This window comes from Bufo bufo, chromosome 1 (genome assembly GCF_905171765.1).
Source record: "Bufo bufo chromosome 1, aBufBuf1.1, whole genome shotgun sequence".
NCBI classification, from domain to species: domain Eukaryota; kingdom Metazoa; phylum Chordata; class Amphibia; order Anura; family Bufonidae; genus Bufo; species Bufo bufo.
Window position 1 is genome coordinate 395,520,589 of NC_053389.1, and position 18,133 is coordinate 395,538,721.

The following is an 18,133-nucleotide window of genomic DNA, read 5'->3' on the forward strand; positions in this document are numbered from 1 at the left end:
GTGAGGCTAGTCCTAGGCTGCTGTTCCCAGTGCTGAAAGGGTTGGGCCCCCGGGTTTAAACAGTGACACCTTTTGGCTTTACCACACTGTATCACTGACAAAAATCTATAGTATTGAAAACTACAAAAATAGCTATCACAGAGATTTCCAGCGCCAAACTTAAGCTATTTAAGGTCCCGTCGCCAACATGTGAGAGCGCCTTATTAAATCAGGATGCCATTACCATGCTATTTACATCAATGATGCCTTTTGGATTATTTAATTTTGGTCCACTGATGAACCAGCTCGCATGACACTGGGGAAACGCATCAGGACAAGTATTCATCACACCATAGCAGGGTCACTGTAGGTGACAGCAAGGGCTTAGCCACCGAGAGGTGGGGTCGCCCTTTTCGGGGCGGGTACTCCGCCTGTAGGCAGGGGTAGTGGATTGAAGGATTCATCAGGGAAAGATTTTCTCCACCCTCTCCTGACCTCACTTCTCGTTTATTGAAGCATCCAATCCCTCGGTCTCCAAAACTGTAAGTTTTTGCATCTGCAATTTCGTGGATAAACCTTCACCACGTCCAAAGTAAGGCTCTGCTTTTCAGTTGTGGCATAATACGCTATGAATTATTGTATACATTGTGTGGTATTATTTTATTACCAATGAAGTAAAAGTCAAGTTTTAGAAGAAAAGTCATTAGTTTGCCACACTGTTATCAAAATCTGTATGTACAGATACAAGGCCTAAGAATAAACATTAGATGTGTCAGCGTACAGGTGTAACCTGTACTGTAGGCTGATTTCATCATCAGCATTACAGATCAAAGTTAGCAGATTTAGCAGGGTGTATCCTGAATGATTGCCTGTCGACAGACTGCAAAAAATCCAACATGGCAAGATTTTCTGTTTAAAGCGACCATCCAATTCAGGGAAAAAATTATAACTGGTGTCGAACAGAACATTCTCCTGGTGTCCTCCTTCCTCTTCATCTTTTCAGCTGCCTATCCACCAATTTCAGGGCTCCTCTTCTGCCTTCCAAGATGGCTGCACCGCTTGTGGAACTACCTGGCACTTACTGTGCATTTAGTTGCCTACGACCCTTCCTGCTGCCCTCTGATTGGCCAGCACTACTCGTGTGAGCAGTGCTACCCAATCCAAGAACAAGGCTAAACAAGCAGAAAGTGGCTTGGACTACCCGCATCAGCAGCGCTTCCATCTTGTATGACAGACGTAGAGCCCAGGAATTGGGAGATATCTGCAACTGAAAAGGAGGACGTCACATAGGGTAAGTGTTCTATTTGTTCCCAGCTAATATGAATTTTCGTTCTCAAACTGAAGGGTAACTTGAATGGTTGTTTCTCCAGAAGATCCATCAATTCCAGATAATCACCTGAAATGGTGGAAAGCTGGCTGTCGCAGACAAACTTTTTTTTTCTCCTACGCCTTTCTGTTTACAGCAATCTGCTTTCCTTTGTAATGGACTTGATATAATGGTCAGGTCTGACCTCTACTGGTGAAGTCAAGAATTGCATGCCGTCCTACTGTGCTTTAGTATGAGTACAACGTATAAGTATACAGATATCCATATGTGCTAATAAGGAAAATCTGTTTTTCTTCTATTGAAAGTGTGTTGTCCCTTGCGTCACATGATAGCTACATGCTACTTTTATATTTTCCTACACAGTTTTCTACTTACTTTCCTGGATATTTTGATGGACAGTACTGGCTCTGGTGGGTGTTCCTGGTACTGGGTAAGTATGTAATGTTTTTTTTGCAGAAAATAAATCGGTCTAAGGCTACTTTCACATTTGTGGCACTGTGGTCCGGCCACCAGTTCCAGCAGAGAATGACAGGAATCGGCCAGACACAAACAGCAGCACAAGAGCAGCAGTTTGTGTCTGGCCGGTTGTCGGTATATTTGCCGGCTGGAACTCTGCCGGATCCCATTATAGTTAATGGGGCTGGTGGGCACTCTGGTTGATCTCTGCCAAAACAGCCTACTGGAATCCACGCTGCAGATGTGAAACTTGTCTAAGGGTTTTGTCACACTTGATGAATGACACCATCTTTTTGCAGTGCAGCCTATTATAGACCAGCAAAATTGTGTGGGATTTACTGTGAATTTCCATGGTGTTGCGATGCTGTTTTTAGTTGCATGGCTGCTAGAGGTGGAACAAGTTCTTTTAGCTTGTTCCTTTTTCAGATACCCTGCTGTCAAAACTACATTGTAAAACCATGACAGTTGGTTGTGCGAAAGCACCCATGACCATGCACACATTTCTCACTTGTTTTTGGAGTGGGGTCACAAATCTGCATCAATTTTAGACAGAATAATGCCAACATAAGCTATGAACTAAATAAAATATGGCTGGCTCACAATGCACTTAGTCATACACTTATTTCAAACTCATATCTCATCACTTTTTTAATCACTTTAAAATGAATGCGATTGTGCATTGTGAGCCAGCCACATTTTATTTTATTTTATAGAATTATTCGGAAATTGCTATATGGTAGTAGCAGGCTGTGCACTGGTATTTGGAGAAATTAGTGAGCAGCCCTTTTTGTAGTTTTATAATTTAAAATCCAAATAATGTGACATCAAAAATAAGGTGTCTGGTTTTACCCATCTTTGCAGTTAATAATTAGATTGTGTCCTGTGTCCAAAAATGTACAGAAAGGGGTTTTGTCACTTCAGCAAATGGCATTTATTATGTAGAGAAATTTAATACATGGCACTTACTAATGTATTGTTGTTGTCCATATTGCTTTCTTTGTTGGCTTGATTCGTGTTTCCATCACATTATACACTGCTCGTTTCCATGGTCATGACCACACTGCAGTCCAGCAGCAGTGGCCGTGCTTGTACACTATGCCTAAAGAGGTTACAAGTTTAAAAAAAAGATGTGCACTACTACTAATTTTTTATCCATTTCTGGCTTTGAAGTAGTAATAATGCATGCCCAACTAACAGCTTTCTCAAGATGAGGGCAGCTTCACTACTGACCTGTACTATATGGTCCACACCATGCTGATCCATACACTATTATCATATGGGGTGAAATACCTCTGGAGCCTTCAACAATATAGAGCTACTCACAGTGACTGGCATACATATTAGTTATGTTGCATAAAATATAATCTCACATACATACAATATTTCTTCCAGGTTTCCTCTTGTTTCTTAGAGGCTTCATTAATTATGCCAAGGTTCGAAAGATGCCAGAAAACTTCTCCACTCTTCCCAGAACCAGGGTTCTCTTTATTTATTAAAGGTAAGATATCAGAATGGTCTTTTCCTGTAGTTAATAGTCAGACCCCTACCATCCAGACACTTGTCACCTATCCTATGGATAGTTGTAATATCGGCACAAGCTTGAAAAAGGCTCTAGCATTGAGCCGAAACGTTGCACCGCACGGGTGATTAAAGGAGTTATTTTCTTATGACCTATTGGAGTGCCGTTCATTTTTCTGGACTAATATATATAGTTATAGATCAGACAAAACATGTTAGATACAGACAATGAAATCTTTCTGAGACAACAACCCAAAGGTCTTCTGGGGCAGACCTCCTGAGGGTGTATTTTTACATATACCCATGCTGGGTGAGAGAAATATCTCTGTAAATTGACAACTTTGTATAATTTTTTTTTTTTTAAGTTGTCATTTACGGAGATATTTCTCACACACAGCATGGGTATATGTAAAAATACACCCCAAAACACATTGCCCTACTTCTCCTGAGTACGGCGATACCACATGTGTGACACTTTTTTGCAGCCTAGGTGCGCAAAGGGGCCCAAATTCCAATGAGAATCTTTACGATTTCACGGGGCATTTTTTACACATTTGGATTCTAAACTACTTCTCACGCTTTAGGGCCCCTAAAATACTAGGGCAGTATAAATACCCCACAAGTGACTCCATTTTGGAAAGAAGACACCGCAAGGTATTCAGTGAGACACATGGCGAGTTCCTAGAATATTTTTTTTTTTGGCACAAGTTAGCGGGAAATGATTTTATTTTTTTATTTTTTTCTCTTACAAAGTCTCATATTCTACTAACTTGTGACAAAAAATAAAATTTTACATGAACTCACCATGCCCCTCACGAAATACCTTGGGGTGTCTTCTTTCCAAAATGGGGTCACCTGTGGGGTATTTATACTGCCCTGGCATTTTAGGGGCCCTAAAGCGTGAGAAGAAGTCTGGAATATAAATGTCTAAAAAAAATTACGCATTTGGATTCCGTGAGGGGTATGGTGAGTTCATGTGAGATTTAATTTTTTGTCACAAGTTAGCGGAATATGAGACTTTGTGAGAAAAAAATAAAAAATATCAATTTCCACTAACTTGTGACAAAAAATTAAATAAAATCTTCTATGAACTCGCCATGCCCCTCAAAAGTGATCTTTTTATAGCGCCGCAGCGATTTTACGGTGTTTTTGCAGTGATCAGAAAAAAAAAAATTCTGTCACTGCGGTGGGGTGGACTGAACGCAAGTGTGCGCACAAGATCAGGCCTGATCGGGCGAACACTGCGTTTTTTGTAGAGCCTATAGTAGAACATGTCCTATTCTTGTTCGCAATTGCGGACAAGAAAAGGCATTTTCTATATAGTTCTGGCAATGTGCGGATCCGCAAAATGCGGAAAGCACATTGCCGATGTCCGTGTTTTGCGGATCCGCAAAACACATACGGGCGTCTGAATGGAGCCTTACAGGGAGGTGATCAATGACAGGGGAGTGATCAGGGAGTCTATATGGGGTGATCACCCCCCTGTAAGGCTCCATTCAGACATCCGTATGTGTTTTGCGGATCCGCGGATCCGATCCTTGGATCCGCAAACACATACGGACGTCTGAATGGAGCCTTACAGGGGGGTGATCATTGACAGGGGGGTGATCAGGGAGTCTAATATGGGGTGATCAGGGGTTAATAAGGGGTTAATAAGTGACAGCGGGGGGTAGTGTAGTGGTGTTCGGTGCTACTTTACAGAGCTGCCTGTGTCCTCTGGTGGTCGATCCAAGCAAAAGGGACCACCAGAGGACCAGGTAGCAGGTATATTAGACGCTGTTAACAAAACAGCGTCTAATATATCTTTCAGGGGTTAAAAAAAAATCGCATCTACAGCCTGCCAGCGAATGATCGCCGCTGGCAGGCTGTAGATCAGCTCGTTTACCTGCAGTTCCTGTGAACGCGCGCTCTTGTGTTCGCGTGTTCACAGGAAATCTCGCGTCTCGCGAGATGACGCGCCGGCGCGTCCAAGAGGAATGAATCTACCTCCTCCAGAACGCAATCCTGCGTTAGGCGGTCCGGAGGTGGTTAAAGAAGAAGACTACTTAGACTACTTTCACATCTGCGTTTAGCTATCCGGGTCTGGGATCCAACACAGGCTCTCAAAACCACAGCACAACGCTTCCGTTTTGTCCCCATTCATTGTCAATGAAACTGAAGAAACCGGAACGGAGTGCACCAGAATTCTTTCCGTTCCTGTTTGTTTCGTTCCCATGCCAGACACAATCACCGCAAGCAGCTCTTTTGTGTGCGGCATGGGAAGCTGAACAAGCCGGATCCAGCACCAAAAAACATGTAAGTCAATGATGCTGGATGCGTTTTTTTCGGGCACAGTTTGTTAATTTTCGCTATAATACAACTAAATCCGTTCTGAACAGTTGCAGCCTGTATTATTAAGATGGAAGCGTTTTGCTGTGGTTTTGAGATCCCCCAAACACCAATTTTCAGTTTTTGACATAATATATTTGCTAATGTTTACAGATTCGCTATATACCCCTCTTACCTCAGGCTGTGGTGTAATTTCAGTAAAAATCGGACTTTAGTGATATGTAAATTTCTTCACTACCAGCAAGTTGGGCGGACTTGCTGGCAGCCGCCGCATCCTCTGTCTGAAAAAACGCCCCCTCCTCCACTTGATTGACAGGGCCAGCTGGAGCATGAGATCGCTCGCTGGCCCTGTCAATCAAGTGGAGGAGGGGGCGTTTTTTCAGACAAAGGATGCGGCAGCTACCAGCAAGTCCGCCCAACTTGCTGGTAGTGAAGAAATTTACATATCACTAAAGTCCGATTTTTACTGAAATTACACCTGAGGTAAGAGGGGTACATATCGAATCTGTAAACATTAGCAAATATATTAAGTCAAAAACAGAAAATTGGTGTTTGGGGGGTGACAGAAGCCCTTTGTATGTGCTACATAGTTAACTAACTCACTACATTAAACAAGTAATAATTAAAGGGAAAGAACCACCTTAAAATTGCCATTCTAACACAGTCAATGGGGTCTATCCGGTGTAGTTCCTTTACACAGGAAGATGATCTAGCAGATTGTCAGGAAGGAAGCGTTGCTTCCAGACATTCTGATCGCTAGCGGAGGAGACCGATGCATTTACATGCAGTGATCTCCTCCAGAGCATGGGGAGGAGTGATCCCTAATGCCATCGCTCTTCCCCATACTGACTTGTTGTTTCCCTGCAGCAGGTTGTGTTACACAGCATGATCTGCCACTGGGAAATGATCTTTTGTGCTGCACAAAATATCCAATTACCTGATGAACGAGTCTTTCGTTTTTTTCATCGGGTAATCGGCGGTGCATTTAAACCGCCAGATCATCGCTAACGAGCATTACTAGTAACGCTCATTAGCAATAATCTGTTCAATTGTCAGCCCATGTAAAGGGTCCTTTAATGTTATGTGTCAGAAGACCACCAGGCCACATACCTGAATGCGGAATTTACAGGACATGCGTAGTGCACTCTGGGAAACATCTTAAGGGACAGAAGGTATAAATGTTAGGTCATGTAGCAAAGAGCTTTAAGCTCAGATGGACCATCTGTAAAGACAGATGTTAGAAGTAGGGCTGAAATGATTACGCAATTTAATCAAGTAATTAGACACTTTTTTTTGAAACAAGGATTCATTTGTGTCATGTGACCACGGAGGGGGAGTGAAGTGCTTGCTATTACTCACCGCTCCGTGGTCACCCGCCGGCCCGTACCGCACTGCACTCCGCTAGGGATAGGGAAACTTTGTGCGCGCGTCCAGCTGCCATGCCGGTTGGCAGTCTGCTGCCTTTCAGTGTGTCCCCGCTGGGGATGGGGAGCGGAGCAGGGGGCGGACTGGCCCCTGGAGGAGGAGAGTATGGTTTGCACTGGTTGTGCCCACAGGATGGAAGCTCTCCGGATTTCGTCTGACTGAGAAGTTCGTGCTCCTTTTGGTGTTCAGCAGCTTCATCACCTTGTGTTTCGGGGCCTTTTTTCTCCCCGACTCCCCAAGCTGCTGAGTGGAGTGTTCTTCCAGCAGCCCCTGCAGCGCACCCACTTTGGTCCTGGGCTGCAGAATGAAGAGGACAGGGGTCGTCTCACCCAGATCCGGGAGGAACATGAGAGGGCACTGCGGGAAGCCAAGGGCACGCTGAACTGGCCGCTGGAGCAGATCAAGGGGGAGATACAGGAGTAGAAGGACCGGCTGGGAACGTATGGCAGGGGCACAGCAGCGGGCAGGTTAAATCCCCGACCCTTCAAAGAGCCTATCGGAGTGGCGGGCAAGGATCCTAAAGTCAAGCAGAAGCAGGACAAAATCAAGGAGGTGAGGAGCCTGGGGAGTGGGGCTGGTGTACCAGGTAATGCCAGCCACTGCAGGTACCATGTGCTGGCACGAGAGGATAACAGGTCACACTGGTGCAGAGGAGAGGGTGAGCCTTACAGCCTAGGTTGCACTTTATGTCCTGGCTTTCAGTTGTACATGTGGGATCAGGGCTCAATGCTAGTTTACAGCGGTATGCGGGTTATGCAGCTTATTGTGGTAGCTGGCATCTACCAGGCATGATGCTGCTCCACAGCTTATACCTTAGTGCTATGGTATAAGAAGGATTAGCTCTCTATATCTGTCTATCCATCATCAAAACTGTTGCGGTCGTGTGAATGGACCCTAAATATGGAGTTGGACTAATTTTGTGGCTGTAACAGATGGCATTCTTTTATGGAGGCTTTCTACAAGGTAGAAGAGTCTGTCTGTGGAAATCTGTGTCTATTGAGCTCCAAGAGCATTTGTAGGATCAGACACTTATTTGATGTTTGATGAGAAGGTCTAACTTACAGTCATCCATCTAATTTATCCCAAAGGTGTTCAATGGATTTAAGGTTTGACACTGCATAGGCTACTTGGGTTGCTCCAAACCAAACTCCTCAAACCATGTCTTTATGGACCTCGCTTCGTGCACAGGGGCACAGTCTTGCTGTAACAGAAGAAGGCTGTACTCAATTTGTTGCCAAGTTGAAAGCAACAATTGTTTAAAATGTTTCCCTTCACTGGAAATAAGGTGTCTAGCCTAAACCCTGACAAAGCTTTATACAGGATGACCCACAAAAAAGTAGCCCGCCTCCAATATCTCCAAATCAAACTGCCTAATAGTAAATCTGTCTTAGTTGTCCATAGCAAACAATCAGTTGCCCATAGCAAACAATCAGAGCTCAGCTTTTATTTCCTACAGGGCTCTGAATAAATTAAACCTGAGCTCTTACTGGTTGCTTTGGGCAACTAGGTCAGATTTACTGTTAGGCAGTTTGAGTTGGAGATATTGGAGGCAGGCTACTTTTTCGTGGGCCACCCTGTACCATTACCCTTCTCCCTTGAATTGTACAGCAGACACCATGGATTCCAAGTAGTGTTCTCCAGGCATTAACTACTGCTCCAGTGGTGGTGTGCTTTACACCACTCCATCTGATATTTAGCATTTTGAAAAGTGTTTTTAGGCTTGTGTGCAGCTTCCCAACCTTGGAAAACGGTTTCCCGACACAGTGCTTGTGCTGATAACTTCTATAGGCAACTTTGTGGAGAGTAATACACCAGAGGAAAGGTTATCTTTACGCGCCACACATTTTGGTGGTCTTACTCAGTGAGTCAGCGTGGTCTACAGCTTTGGCTTGTAGATGCCTTCACTTCACCATTATAGCACTTACAGATGACTGGCGCAAATTTCAAGAACTAACTTTTGCCATCCTGACAGCCATATATAAAATCACTTAGCTCATCAGTATTACCAATACTAATACCAGTCTATGGATATTTCATTGCTGCGTGCTTGCATTTTTTGCACTTGTTTTCAATGAATGCAGGTAAAACATGTCCATGTCCCATTTGGTCATATAGTTATGATCTTTTATCCTGATTTGACTTGAGGCACTTCTTAACTTTTTGTTAAACACAAAGAAGAAATTGAGCCCAAAATGTAACAATAAACTCTGAAGATGTAGTGGGTGCAAGCTCAAGGCGACCCGCCTCCAAGGACTCAGCACGGCAGCAGAGGAGAAGCAGCACTTGAATCAAAATTTGCGTACATTCACCCATGTTCAATGGATGTAATGTTTCAGCTTCTCAATGCAGCCATTTTTAAGCAATGAATGAATGTCAGCGCCAAACCATATCAATAGCCCATCTAATTCATCCAACGATTAATGCGTGTTAAAATAAAATACATATAAATTTTTTTTTATAAAATGTGATCAAAAAGTCATACACTCCAAAATGGTATCAATAAAACGAAAGATTGTCCCACAAAAAATGAGCCCCCACACAGCCCTGTAGACATAACTATAAAAAAGTTATGGGGGGAGGGGGGTCAGAATATGGCCATGTAAAAAAAAAAAAATTTTTTCAAAGTTTTTAATATCTTTTCAGTATTAGAACTTTAAAAAAAACTACACCTGTGGTAACGTAATTAGGGATGAACGAATCGGGTCAGTTCACTCTCTGGGTCAGTACGATTACATCTATGGATGAGCGAATCGACTTCGGATGAAACATCCGAAGTCGATTCGCATAAAACTTTGCTTCAATACTGTAAGGAGCAAGCGCTCCGTACAGTATTAGAATGTATTGGCTCCGATGAGCCAAAGTTATTACTTATATGTGGTACCTTGGAACCGAATCAGAGTTTCTCGAAATGTTTTTTTACAGTACAAATTAATGAAGTTATTAATTTATGAAGTAATAACTTCGGCTCATCAGAGCCAATACATTCCTATACTGTACGGATCGGTCGCTCCGTACAGTATTGACATGAAGGTTTATGCGAATCGATTCGCTCATCCCTAGTTGTAATTTTTCTGACCCAGAGAGTGAAGGTCACAGGTCAGTTTTGCCGCATAGGGAACGCTGTAGGGACAAGACCAGTACAACTGTGGCAGAATGGCAATTTTGTTTCCAATTCCATTGCATTTGGAATTTATTTTCCACTTCCCACTACATTGTATGCCGTATAAAATGGTGGCATTAGAAAGTACAACTTGCCTCGCAAAAAAACAAGCTCTCATACAACTATGTGAACGGAAAAATGAAAAAGTTATGGCTCCAGGAAGACAGGGAAGAAAAATGGAAGCGCAAAAATCACTGGTATCCAAGTGGCTAAACTGAGCTCAGCACTCTTTAGCTCAAAATATTAAAGGAACCCTTCTAGTGATGGAACATTTTGTCCTATGTTATGTGACTTCACTAATGTCAGCCATGATGCCAGGTGACACATACCCTTCACTACAGCGTATGTGCTCTGCATAAGGGGAAGTGGATGCTATTATTGGTGTGACTCTATATGCGTTTTTCATTGCAGTGCTTTTATCCCTGCCTTCCTGCCTCTACAGAAATCCCACGCATACTGACGGACAGCAATGGCACCTGCAGGAAGAGAGTTCCAACCATCAAAGAGTGAAAAAATATCTGCTGTATAAAGAAATGAAAGAAGTCCTTTAAAATAACTAAACATCCATAGGCAATGTTACTGTCCAAAGGAAGAAGAAGATTAGCATTTCCTTTTGTTTTTAGGTGTAAACTTTGAATAGTTTTTGCAGAATTTTGTTGTTATTCTTCTGGAATCATTAGTGGCTACTGTTTAAATCAAAGCTATTGCAATCAAGTTTGTGAAGTACTAATAAAGCCTTATATATTGTTTGTAAAATACCGAGAGAACATTGACCTGCACTCCTTCTGCCAGCAGAGGGCAGTCTCACTCTGTCTTGTTTTTCCATAGTCTTCATTCTACTGCCGTAGAGATGTTTTTCGTGTATTGTATTGTGTTCTGCTTTGGGAAGTATAAAAGGCCTTAGACATTGACATATAGTTCTTAATTTTGCAGTGCAATCTCTAGATTACACTAGATTTGTTTTTTGCAAATGAAGAATGTTAGGAATTAAGACACGCTATTCTTAGATCTCCATATAGGCATTCACATTAAATTGTTACCAGTCATTTCAGCACAGTGGACTAACCATATGCAACCTTTCAATTTGCTACTTGGCATGCCAGATATCCTGAGAGGTTTACATATGGTGGCCTCTGTTGTATACAGGTACAGTTTAAATGTGGCGCTACTAAACCCAAGATGACCTACTGAAATTCTGCGCAAGTCCCGCATGAATCATTGTCAACTTAAGATATGTCTTTATTGATACATTCTTGTTTCTTTAGTTCATGACCATGCGAGGGAACTAACAATAGCTCAGTTATATACATCAGATAAAGAATTGTTTTCTTAAAGGGAGTTTAGTCTGTTAAAAAAAAATAGTGGCTATAATGTGCAGAGATTGTAAATATCTACTTGCATATTTTGGAAGACATGCACAGATGTAGCAAATGTTAATTCGACACTTACAGCTAAAATACACAGTTGCAGCAAACGTTAATATAACTTTTCAACAGCTTTTGCTGTGTTAATTGTTGAATTAAAATTGGAGTGTCAAGTCAACATTTGCTACATCTGTATTAGCATTACAATAATTCAGGATGAGATGCACACGGCAGAAAGCAGCGGTCTAGGCCTGATGTACTTGCCATATATATCATGCTCCATTTTATGATTTGCAGCATGTTTTCAGATAGCATTAGTAGAGAAAGCACAGGTCCTTTTTACCACTGCGAGGCTGGAATCACACCTGTACTTTTTGGTGCAATTTTTTGAGTCAAGCATGGGGGTGAATACAAAAGAGACTCTTATCGGTCGTCTTTAGTCATTTCTTTTTGGATCAACTTCTGGCTTTGGCTCAGAAAACTCCGGCTATTGTGATTCAGCGTAATATAAGAAAGGAAATAGACAACTGCTGCATGTATTATTTAGCGGAGAGGAAGTTCCCAAATGTTTGCTTTTGCCTATAGTGTAGTGCACCCAATGAATAATTTTTTCTTTTATGTCAATGGCAACTGATGACTTTTGTGGAACATATGATAAAACTGGATGAACTGAAAGTAGCCAGTGGGCTGCACTATGATAGCCCAAAAGCTTGACTATTCAAACTGGAATCTAATCCATACAAATGTTTTAATAAGAATCGTGCTGAAAAACCATACAAGTGGAAACCCCTTACAAGAGTACATATTTAATGGGGAAATCCAGCAAAAATTATCTCATGACATGTCATATGGAGAAATATATGCCCTTGGGCCTCCACTAATTTCTGGAAAGAAAAAGTTGTCCCCACTAGAACAACCAGTTCCTTTATATAGTGTTGCCATGAGAGCTTTCCAGTGATGCAACAAGAGGTTTGGCTCTTCTGGATTTGGAGGATGTCTGAGCTCTAAGATGCTACTGATGTGATCTTCTGATAGGTCTCCATGTTTTGTCAGAAGATCACTTCCAGGTTGGTTTCTCCTTTAAGTATAAATCAGGCATCCTCAAACTGCGACCCTCCAGCTGTTGCAAAACTACAACTCCCAGCATGCCCGAACAGCCTACAGGTATCAGCCTACAGCAGGGCATTGTGGGAGTTGTAGTTTTACAACAGCTGGAGGGCAGCAGTTTGAGAATGCCTGGTTTAAATGATCCTTTTTTTTAAATCTTCTATGGTAATGAGATGTTACAAATGCCGCTATCAATTTGCATATTAATATATGGTTGAAGCATACATGGTTAGGAGTGAACCAATATTCTTGAATTTATGGTATCTCATGTCTATAATCTGAACTGTATTGATGGATGTGCTTTCTCGAATACTGGTTCTTCTGTATTTTCCAAGACCCACATGTTAAAATTAGATGTTTAAGTGATCAACTAACTTATTGTGTAGAAAAGCCATGACTTTGCAGTTCTAGTCAGCACATTATTTTCAGCCAAAAAATGGAGGTAGACTGTTGAATGAATGTGATACCACAAATGTATGGTATTATATGGCAGTCACCAACAGAAAAAGATAGCAGCTCTACTAAAGGTACACTCTGCTTGTCCTTTGCTTTAGTCGGCACATTGGGACCTGACATACCCAATCAACCTGGGAAATAACTAGCTGGATGTACTTTTTATTTAACATGGGGTCCAGCTGTCTATTATGGATTGGGTGGGTGGGCGATACATTACCTACATGTACTTTCATGTGCTTTTAAAGTCTGTAAGCAAAGCATTGCATTTTGTGTAGACTGATATGCACCTTTATTTGCCATGAGGCAATTCACTTTAAAATTTTACTATGTTAAAAGTGTAAATATAGCAGAACATTAATAAATGTCACTTATGTAGCAGTTCTCTGTGTACACTTATTAATGTGTTTGAGTGAATGGGCCGTCAGCTGAGGCAAAACATGCTTTTCATTTCTGACATTTTCTCAACTTGTATGCCCTTCAATTAAATTAGATATACTGAGCGAGTGAGCCTTGTGGGAAAATCGGAGCTGGTTGGTGCATGCTGCCATTTTCTCGACACGGACCTTGATGGTCTGTGCAGAAAATTGTACATGTGAATTTGACCCATAGTGGGTCAGTGTTGAGTATGGGTGTTGCATGTTCTAAATTTAAACAACACCCAAACCATCTGAATTTACCCTTAGTTGCTTAAATTGTGGGCTGCCTCTTCAAGTCTTTTATCTGCCTGCTAGTTTGGAACAAGTGTATCCTTTTTGCATTTGATAAACATAGAAATTATTTGTATCCTTTCACACAGTGCAGTTTTTAAATGTTTTTCTCCCCTTGAGAAATTTTTTTTTTTTTTTTTGCGGTCTGAGCATGCGCAGACCGCAATGCCGGTCTTGCCGGAACACTCCGGGTGACACCAGAGAGACAGATCCGGCATTTCAATGTATTTGTCATACAGATCAGGATCCTGATCCATCGGACAAAAGCCATCAGTTTGCATACGTTTTGACGGATCCGGCAGGCAGTTCCGGCGACGGAACTGCCTGCCGGAATCCTCTGCTGCAAGTGTGAAAGTACCCTAAGACAGGAAACCTAAAAGTTTTAGGACCTCCTGGTGTGGAGATCCTAAAACCAGAGAGCCTACTACTTACTATGCTATAGAGGACAGCTTTCAGGAGGTGCCTGAAATGGCTGCTAGTCTGGGGTCCATCCCTCCCTCCACAGGCCAAGTGTGAATACCTGGGATCCAGAATCAGATTACAGGTATTGCCTTCAGCATTATTACAGGTGTCTCTCCTTTAATTTGGTGACCATGAACAGGGAAGAGGGCCTCTTGACATGGCACACATTTGGTTGAGCACCTGTGTTATGTAAGAAGGTTGTAACCAGTAGGGAGAAGGAAAAGGGAGAGTGTACTGTGTCACCTTGGCATGCTTTAAGGGACCTCAAATAGTTTTCACCCGATCCGCATTACCACTTTTTCTGCATATGAATAAAGTTAAGAAAAACTTGCACAATAATCCTGCGGTAAGTTCAGTTCCTAAGTAAATGCAGGCTCCTTGGTCAATCACTGCAATTCACTCCCCAGAGCATTCATTTTCCACTTTGATCTCCTCCTAGATCCAAGTCAAGGACACAAGCAGGAAACCCAATAGTGAAATACTGCCACTCTGGGATAAAAAGCCACATGTTTTTATTACACTCACACAGATAAAATCATGTACATGGGAACGATCCCACGGACAACTGATAAGCTGCAATGCAATTATGAAAAGTCTTTCTAGAGATCCTTTCAAGCCTCTGTAATCTATTGCTATGAAGCTTCTGACCTTTAAAGACCTTTTCCACCAAAAACATATCCCCTATCTAAAACATAAGGGATGTGTCTTATTGGTGCCTTTCACGAGAACTGGGGTACTGTGTTCCCCTATGTAAATGGACCAGTGGTCATGCATGTCCGTTACCACTCAACTTTATAGGATTGTCCATCACCTTAGCCAAGAGATTATGGGAAATAAAGACTCTCTCAATTTTTTTCTCAATAAACAAATTGGGGATCATAGGATCATGACCCTACTGTCCTTCCAAAATTAGCTTCTCATTTCCATCATTACCAAAAAGTAATCTTATTTTCTCTCAAGGGTGTTGTCATGAGAGAGGCGGTAAATTATAATTATGTAATGTATAAAATGATATAATTTCCTAATGGTAATTTGATTTGATCAATCCCAGGACAGACAAGGCCCCCTTAATTTCTACCCTGTTATCTTTTCCTTGGTGTGCTGGTTGTTCACAAGCAGTAAAACAAGTATCTATATGTAATCTAAAATGTTGGGGCCTACGAGTTCTATGTATGTAATCCACATTAACCCCTTCCCGACACATGACGTACTACTACGTCATGAAAGTCGGTGACTTACTGCATCGTGACGTAATAGTACGTCATGGATAACTCCGGTCACCGCAGCGAATCGCGCGGTGACCGGAGTAAGCTGACTGCACTAATCAGCAGTCAGCCATCTTAGATGAAGGAGAATTAGCAGTTTTCCCCCCCCCCCCCCCCCGCAACCCCGATCGCTGCGATTGGCTGGCTAGTAAAGACCAGCCCATCGCAGCGCCGGCAATGAATGGAGCTGCAGGGGAGCTCGGCTAGAGGTGGGAGGGGGCTGATTACTTTAGCCCATGTCACCTCCGAGGTCAGGGAGGGGACATCAGACGCTGATGTCTCCTCCCAGCGCTGTGATTGGCTGGAACAACGCTCCAGCCAATGGCAGCGCTATGCAGCAGAAAGAACCGTTGGTGCCTCTCTGCAGGCAGCCATTCTAGCTTGGTGATTGCTTGCAGACAGGACCTGTGCCCTTCTGTGCTGCTCGTTGTCGGCTGGGACTTGTGGTACTACCACATAAATCACAGCTTTTCAGAAGAAGAAAAAGAACAACATCTGGAACAGCTGTAGTGATCTTTGGCTCATCTGCAGCTGTTTCAGATCCCCATTCCCTGTCCCTGACCCCCCTCTCTCCCTTCACCCTCCTCTCCGTCTTTTTTTTTTTTTTTTTTTAAGCTCTGAACTGGAGTTGAGCGAACACCTGGATGTTCGGGTTCGAGAAGTTCGGCCGAACTTCGTCCTGAACCCCATTGAAGTCAATGGGGACCCGAACTTTTCGGCACTAAAAAGGCTGTAAAACAGCCCAGGAAAGAGCTAGAGGGCTGCAAAAGGCAGCAACATGTAGGTAAATCCCCTGCAAACAAATGTGGATAGGGAAATTAATTAAAAAAAATAATAAAATAAAAAAATTAACCAATATCAATTGGACAGAGGTCCCATAGCAGAGAATCTGGCTTCACATCAGCAGAGAATCAGTCTCTTCATGCCATAGCAGAGAATCTGGCTTCATGTCACCCACCACTGGAACAGGCCACTGTCACACATTTAGGCCCAGGCAGAGGAGAGAGGTCCCGTAACAGAGAATCTGGCCTTATGTCAGCGCAGAATCTGTATTCATGTCATAGCAGAGAATCAGGCTTCACGTCACCCACCACTGGAACAGGCCACTGTCACACATTTAGGCCCAGGCACCCAGTCAGAGGAGAGAAGTCCCGTAACAGAGAATCTGGCCTTATGTCAGCGCAGAATCTGTATTCATGTCATAGCAGAGAATCAGGCTTCACGTCACCCACCACTGGAACAGGCCACTGTCACACATTTAGGCCCAGGCACCCAGGCAGAGGAGAGAGGTCCCGTAACAGAGAATCTCGCCTGATGTCAGCACAGAATCTGTCTTCATGTCATAGCAGAGAATCAGGCTTCACGTCACCCACCACTGGAACAGGCCACTGTCACACATTTAGGCCCCGGCACCCAGACAGAGGAGAGCGGTCCCGTAACAGAGAATCTGGCCTTATGTCAGCGCAGAATCTGTATTCATGTCATAGCAGAGAATCAGGCTTCACGTCACCCACCACTGGAACAGGCCACTGTCACACATTTAGGCCCAGGTACCCAGGCAGAGGAGAGAGGTCCCGTAACAGAGAATCTGGCCTGATGTCAGCACAGAATCTGTCTTCATGTCATAGCAGAGAATCAGGCTTCACGTCACCCACCACTGGAACAGGCCACTGTCACATATTTAGGCCCAGGCACAGGAGAGAGGTCCCGTAACAGAGAATCTGGCCTGATGTCAGCACAGAATCTGTCTTCATGTCATAGCAGAGAATCAGGCTTCACGTCACCCACCACTGGAACAGGCCACTGTCACACATTTAGGCCCCGGCACCCAGACAGAGGAGAGGTTCATTCAACTTTGGGTTGCCCCGCAATATAATGGTAAAATGAAATTAAAAATAGTATTGAATGAGGAAGTGCCCTGGAGTAGAATAATATATTGTTAAGGGGAGGTAGTTAATATCTAATCTGCACAAGGGATGGACAGGTCCTGTGGGATCCATGCTGAATACACGTTCAGACAAAACGCTGGCCGCCGGGCAGGCCAGCACCTCCAAGGCATAAAAGGCTAGCTCTGGCCACGTGGACAATTTGGAGACCCAGAAGTTGAATGGGGCCGAACCATCAGTCAGTACGTGGAGGGGTGTGCACAGGTACTGTTCCACCATGTTAGTGAAATGTTGCCTCCTGCTAACACGTTCCGTATCAGGTGGTGGTGCACTTAGCTGTGGCGTGGTGACAAAACTTTTCCACATCTCTGCCATGCTAACCCTGCCCTCAGAGGAGCTGGCCGTGACACAGCTGCGTTGGCGACCTCTTGCTCCTCCTCTGCCTTCGCCTTGGGCTTCCACTTGTTCCCCTGTGACATTTGGGAATGCTCTCAGTAGCACGTCTACCAACGTGCGTTTGTACTCGCGCATCTTCCTATCACGCTCCAGTGTAGGAAGTAAGGTGGGCACATTGTCTTTGTACCGGGGATCCAGCAGGGTGGCAACCCAGTAGTCCGCACACGTTAAAATGTGGGCAACTCTGCTGTCGTTGCGCAGGCACTGCAGCATGTAGTCGCTCATGTGTGCCAGGCT

The 18,133-nt window shown here is 43.5% G+C and overlaps 1 protein-coding gene across 2 annotated transcripts in view; it reads left to right on the forward strand.

The window, feature by feature from the left end:
- NDFIP1 (Nedd4 family interacting protein 1) overlaps nucleotides 1–11,552 on the forward strand; it is a 56,185-nt gene extending 44,633 nt beyond the window's left edge. The window contains exons 6-8 of one of the 2 annotated variants that reach the window (XM_040405954.1): nucleotides 1,670–1,736; nucleotides 3,155–3,260; nucleotides 10,605–11,552. In XM_040405954.1, the coding sequence (XP_040261888.1) occupies nucleotides 1,670–1,736; nucleotides 3,155–3,258 (171 nt within the window). In that variant the 3' untranslated portion in view covers nucleotides 3,259–3,260; nucleotides 10,605–11,552. The remainder of the gene's footprint in view (nucleotides 1–1,669; nucleotides 1,737–3,154; nucleotides 3,261–10,604) is intronic. The other variant, XM_040405946.1, reaches the window with a different exon arrangement.
- The last annotated feature ends 6,581 nt before the right edge of the window (nucleotides 11,553–18,133 follow it).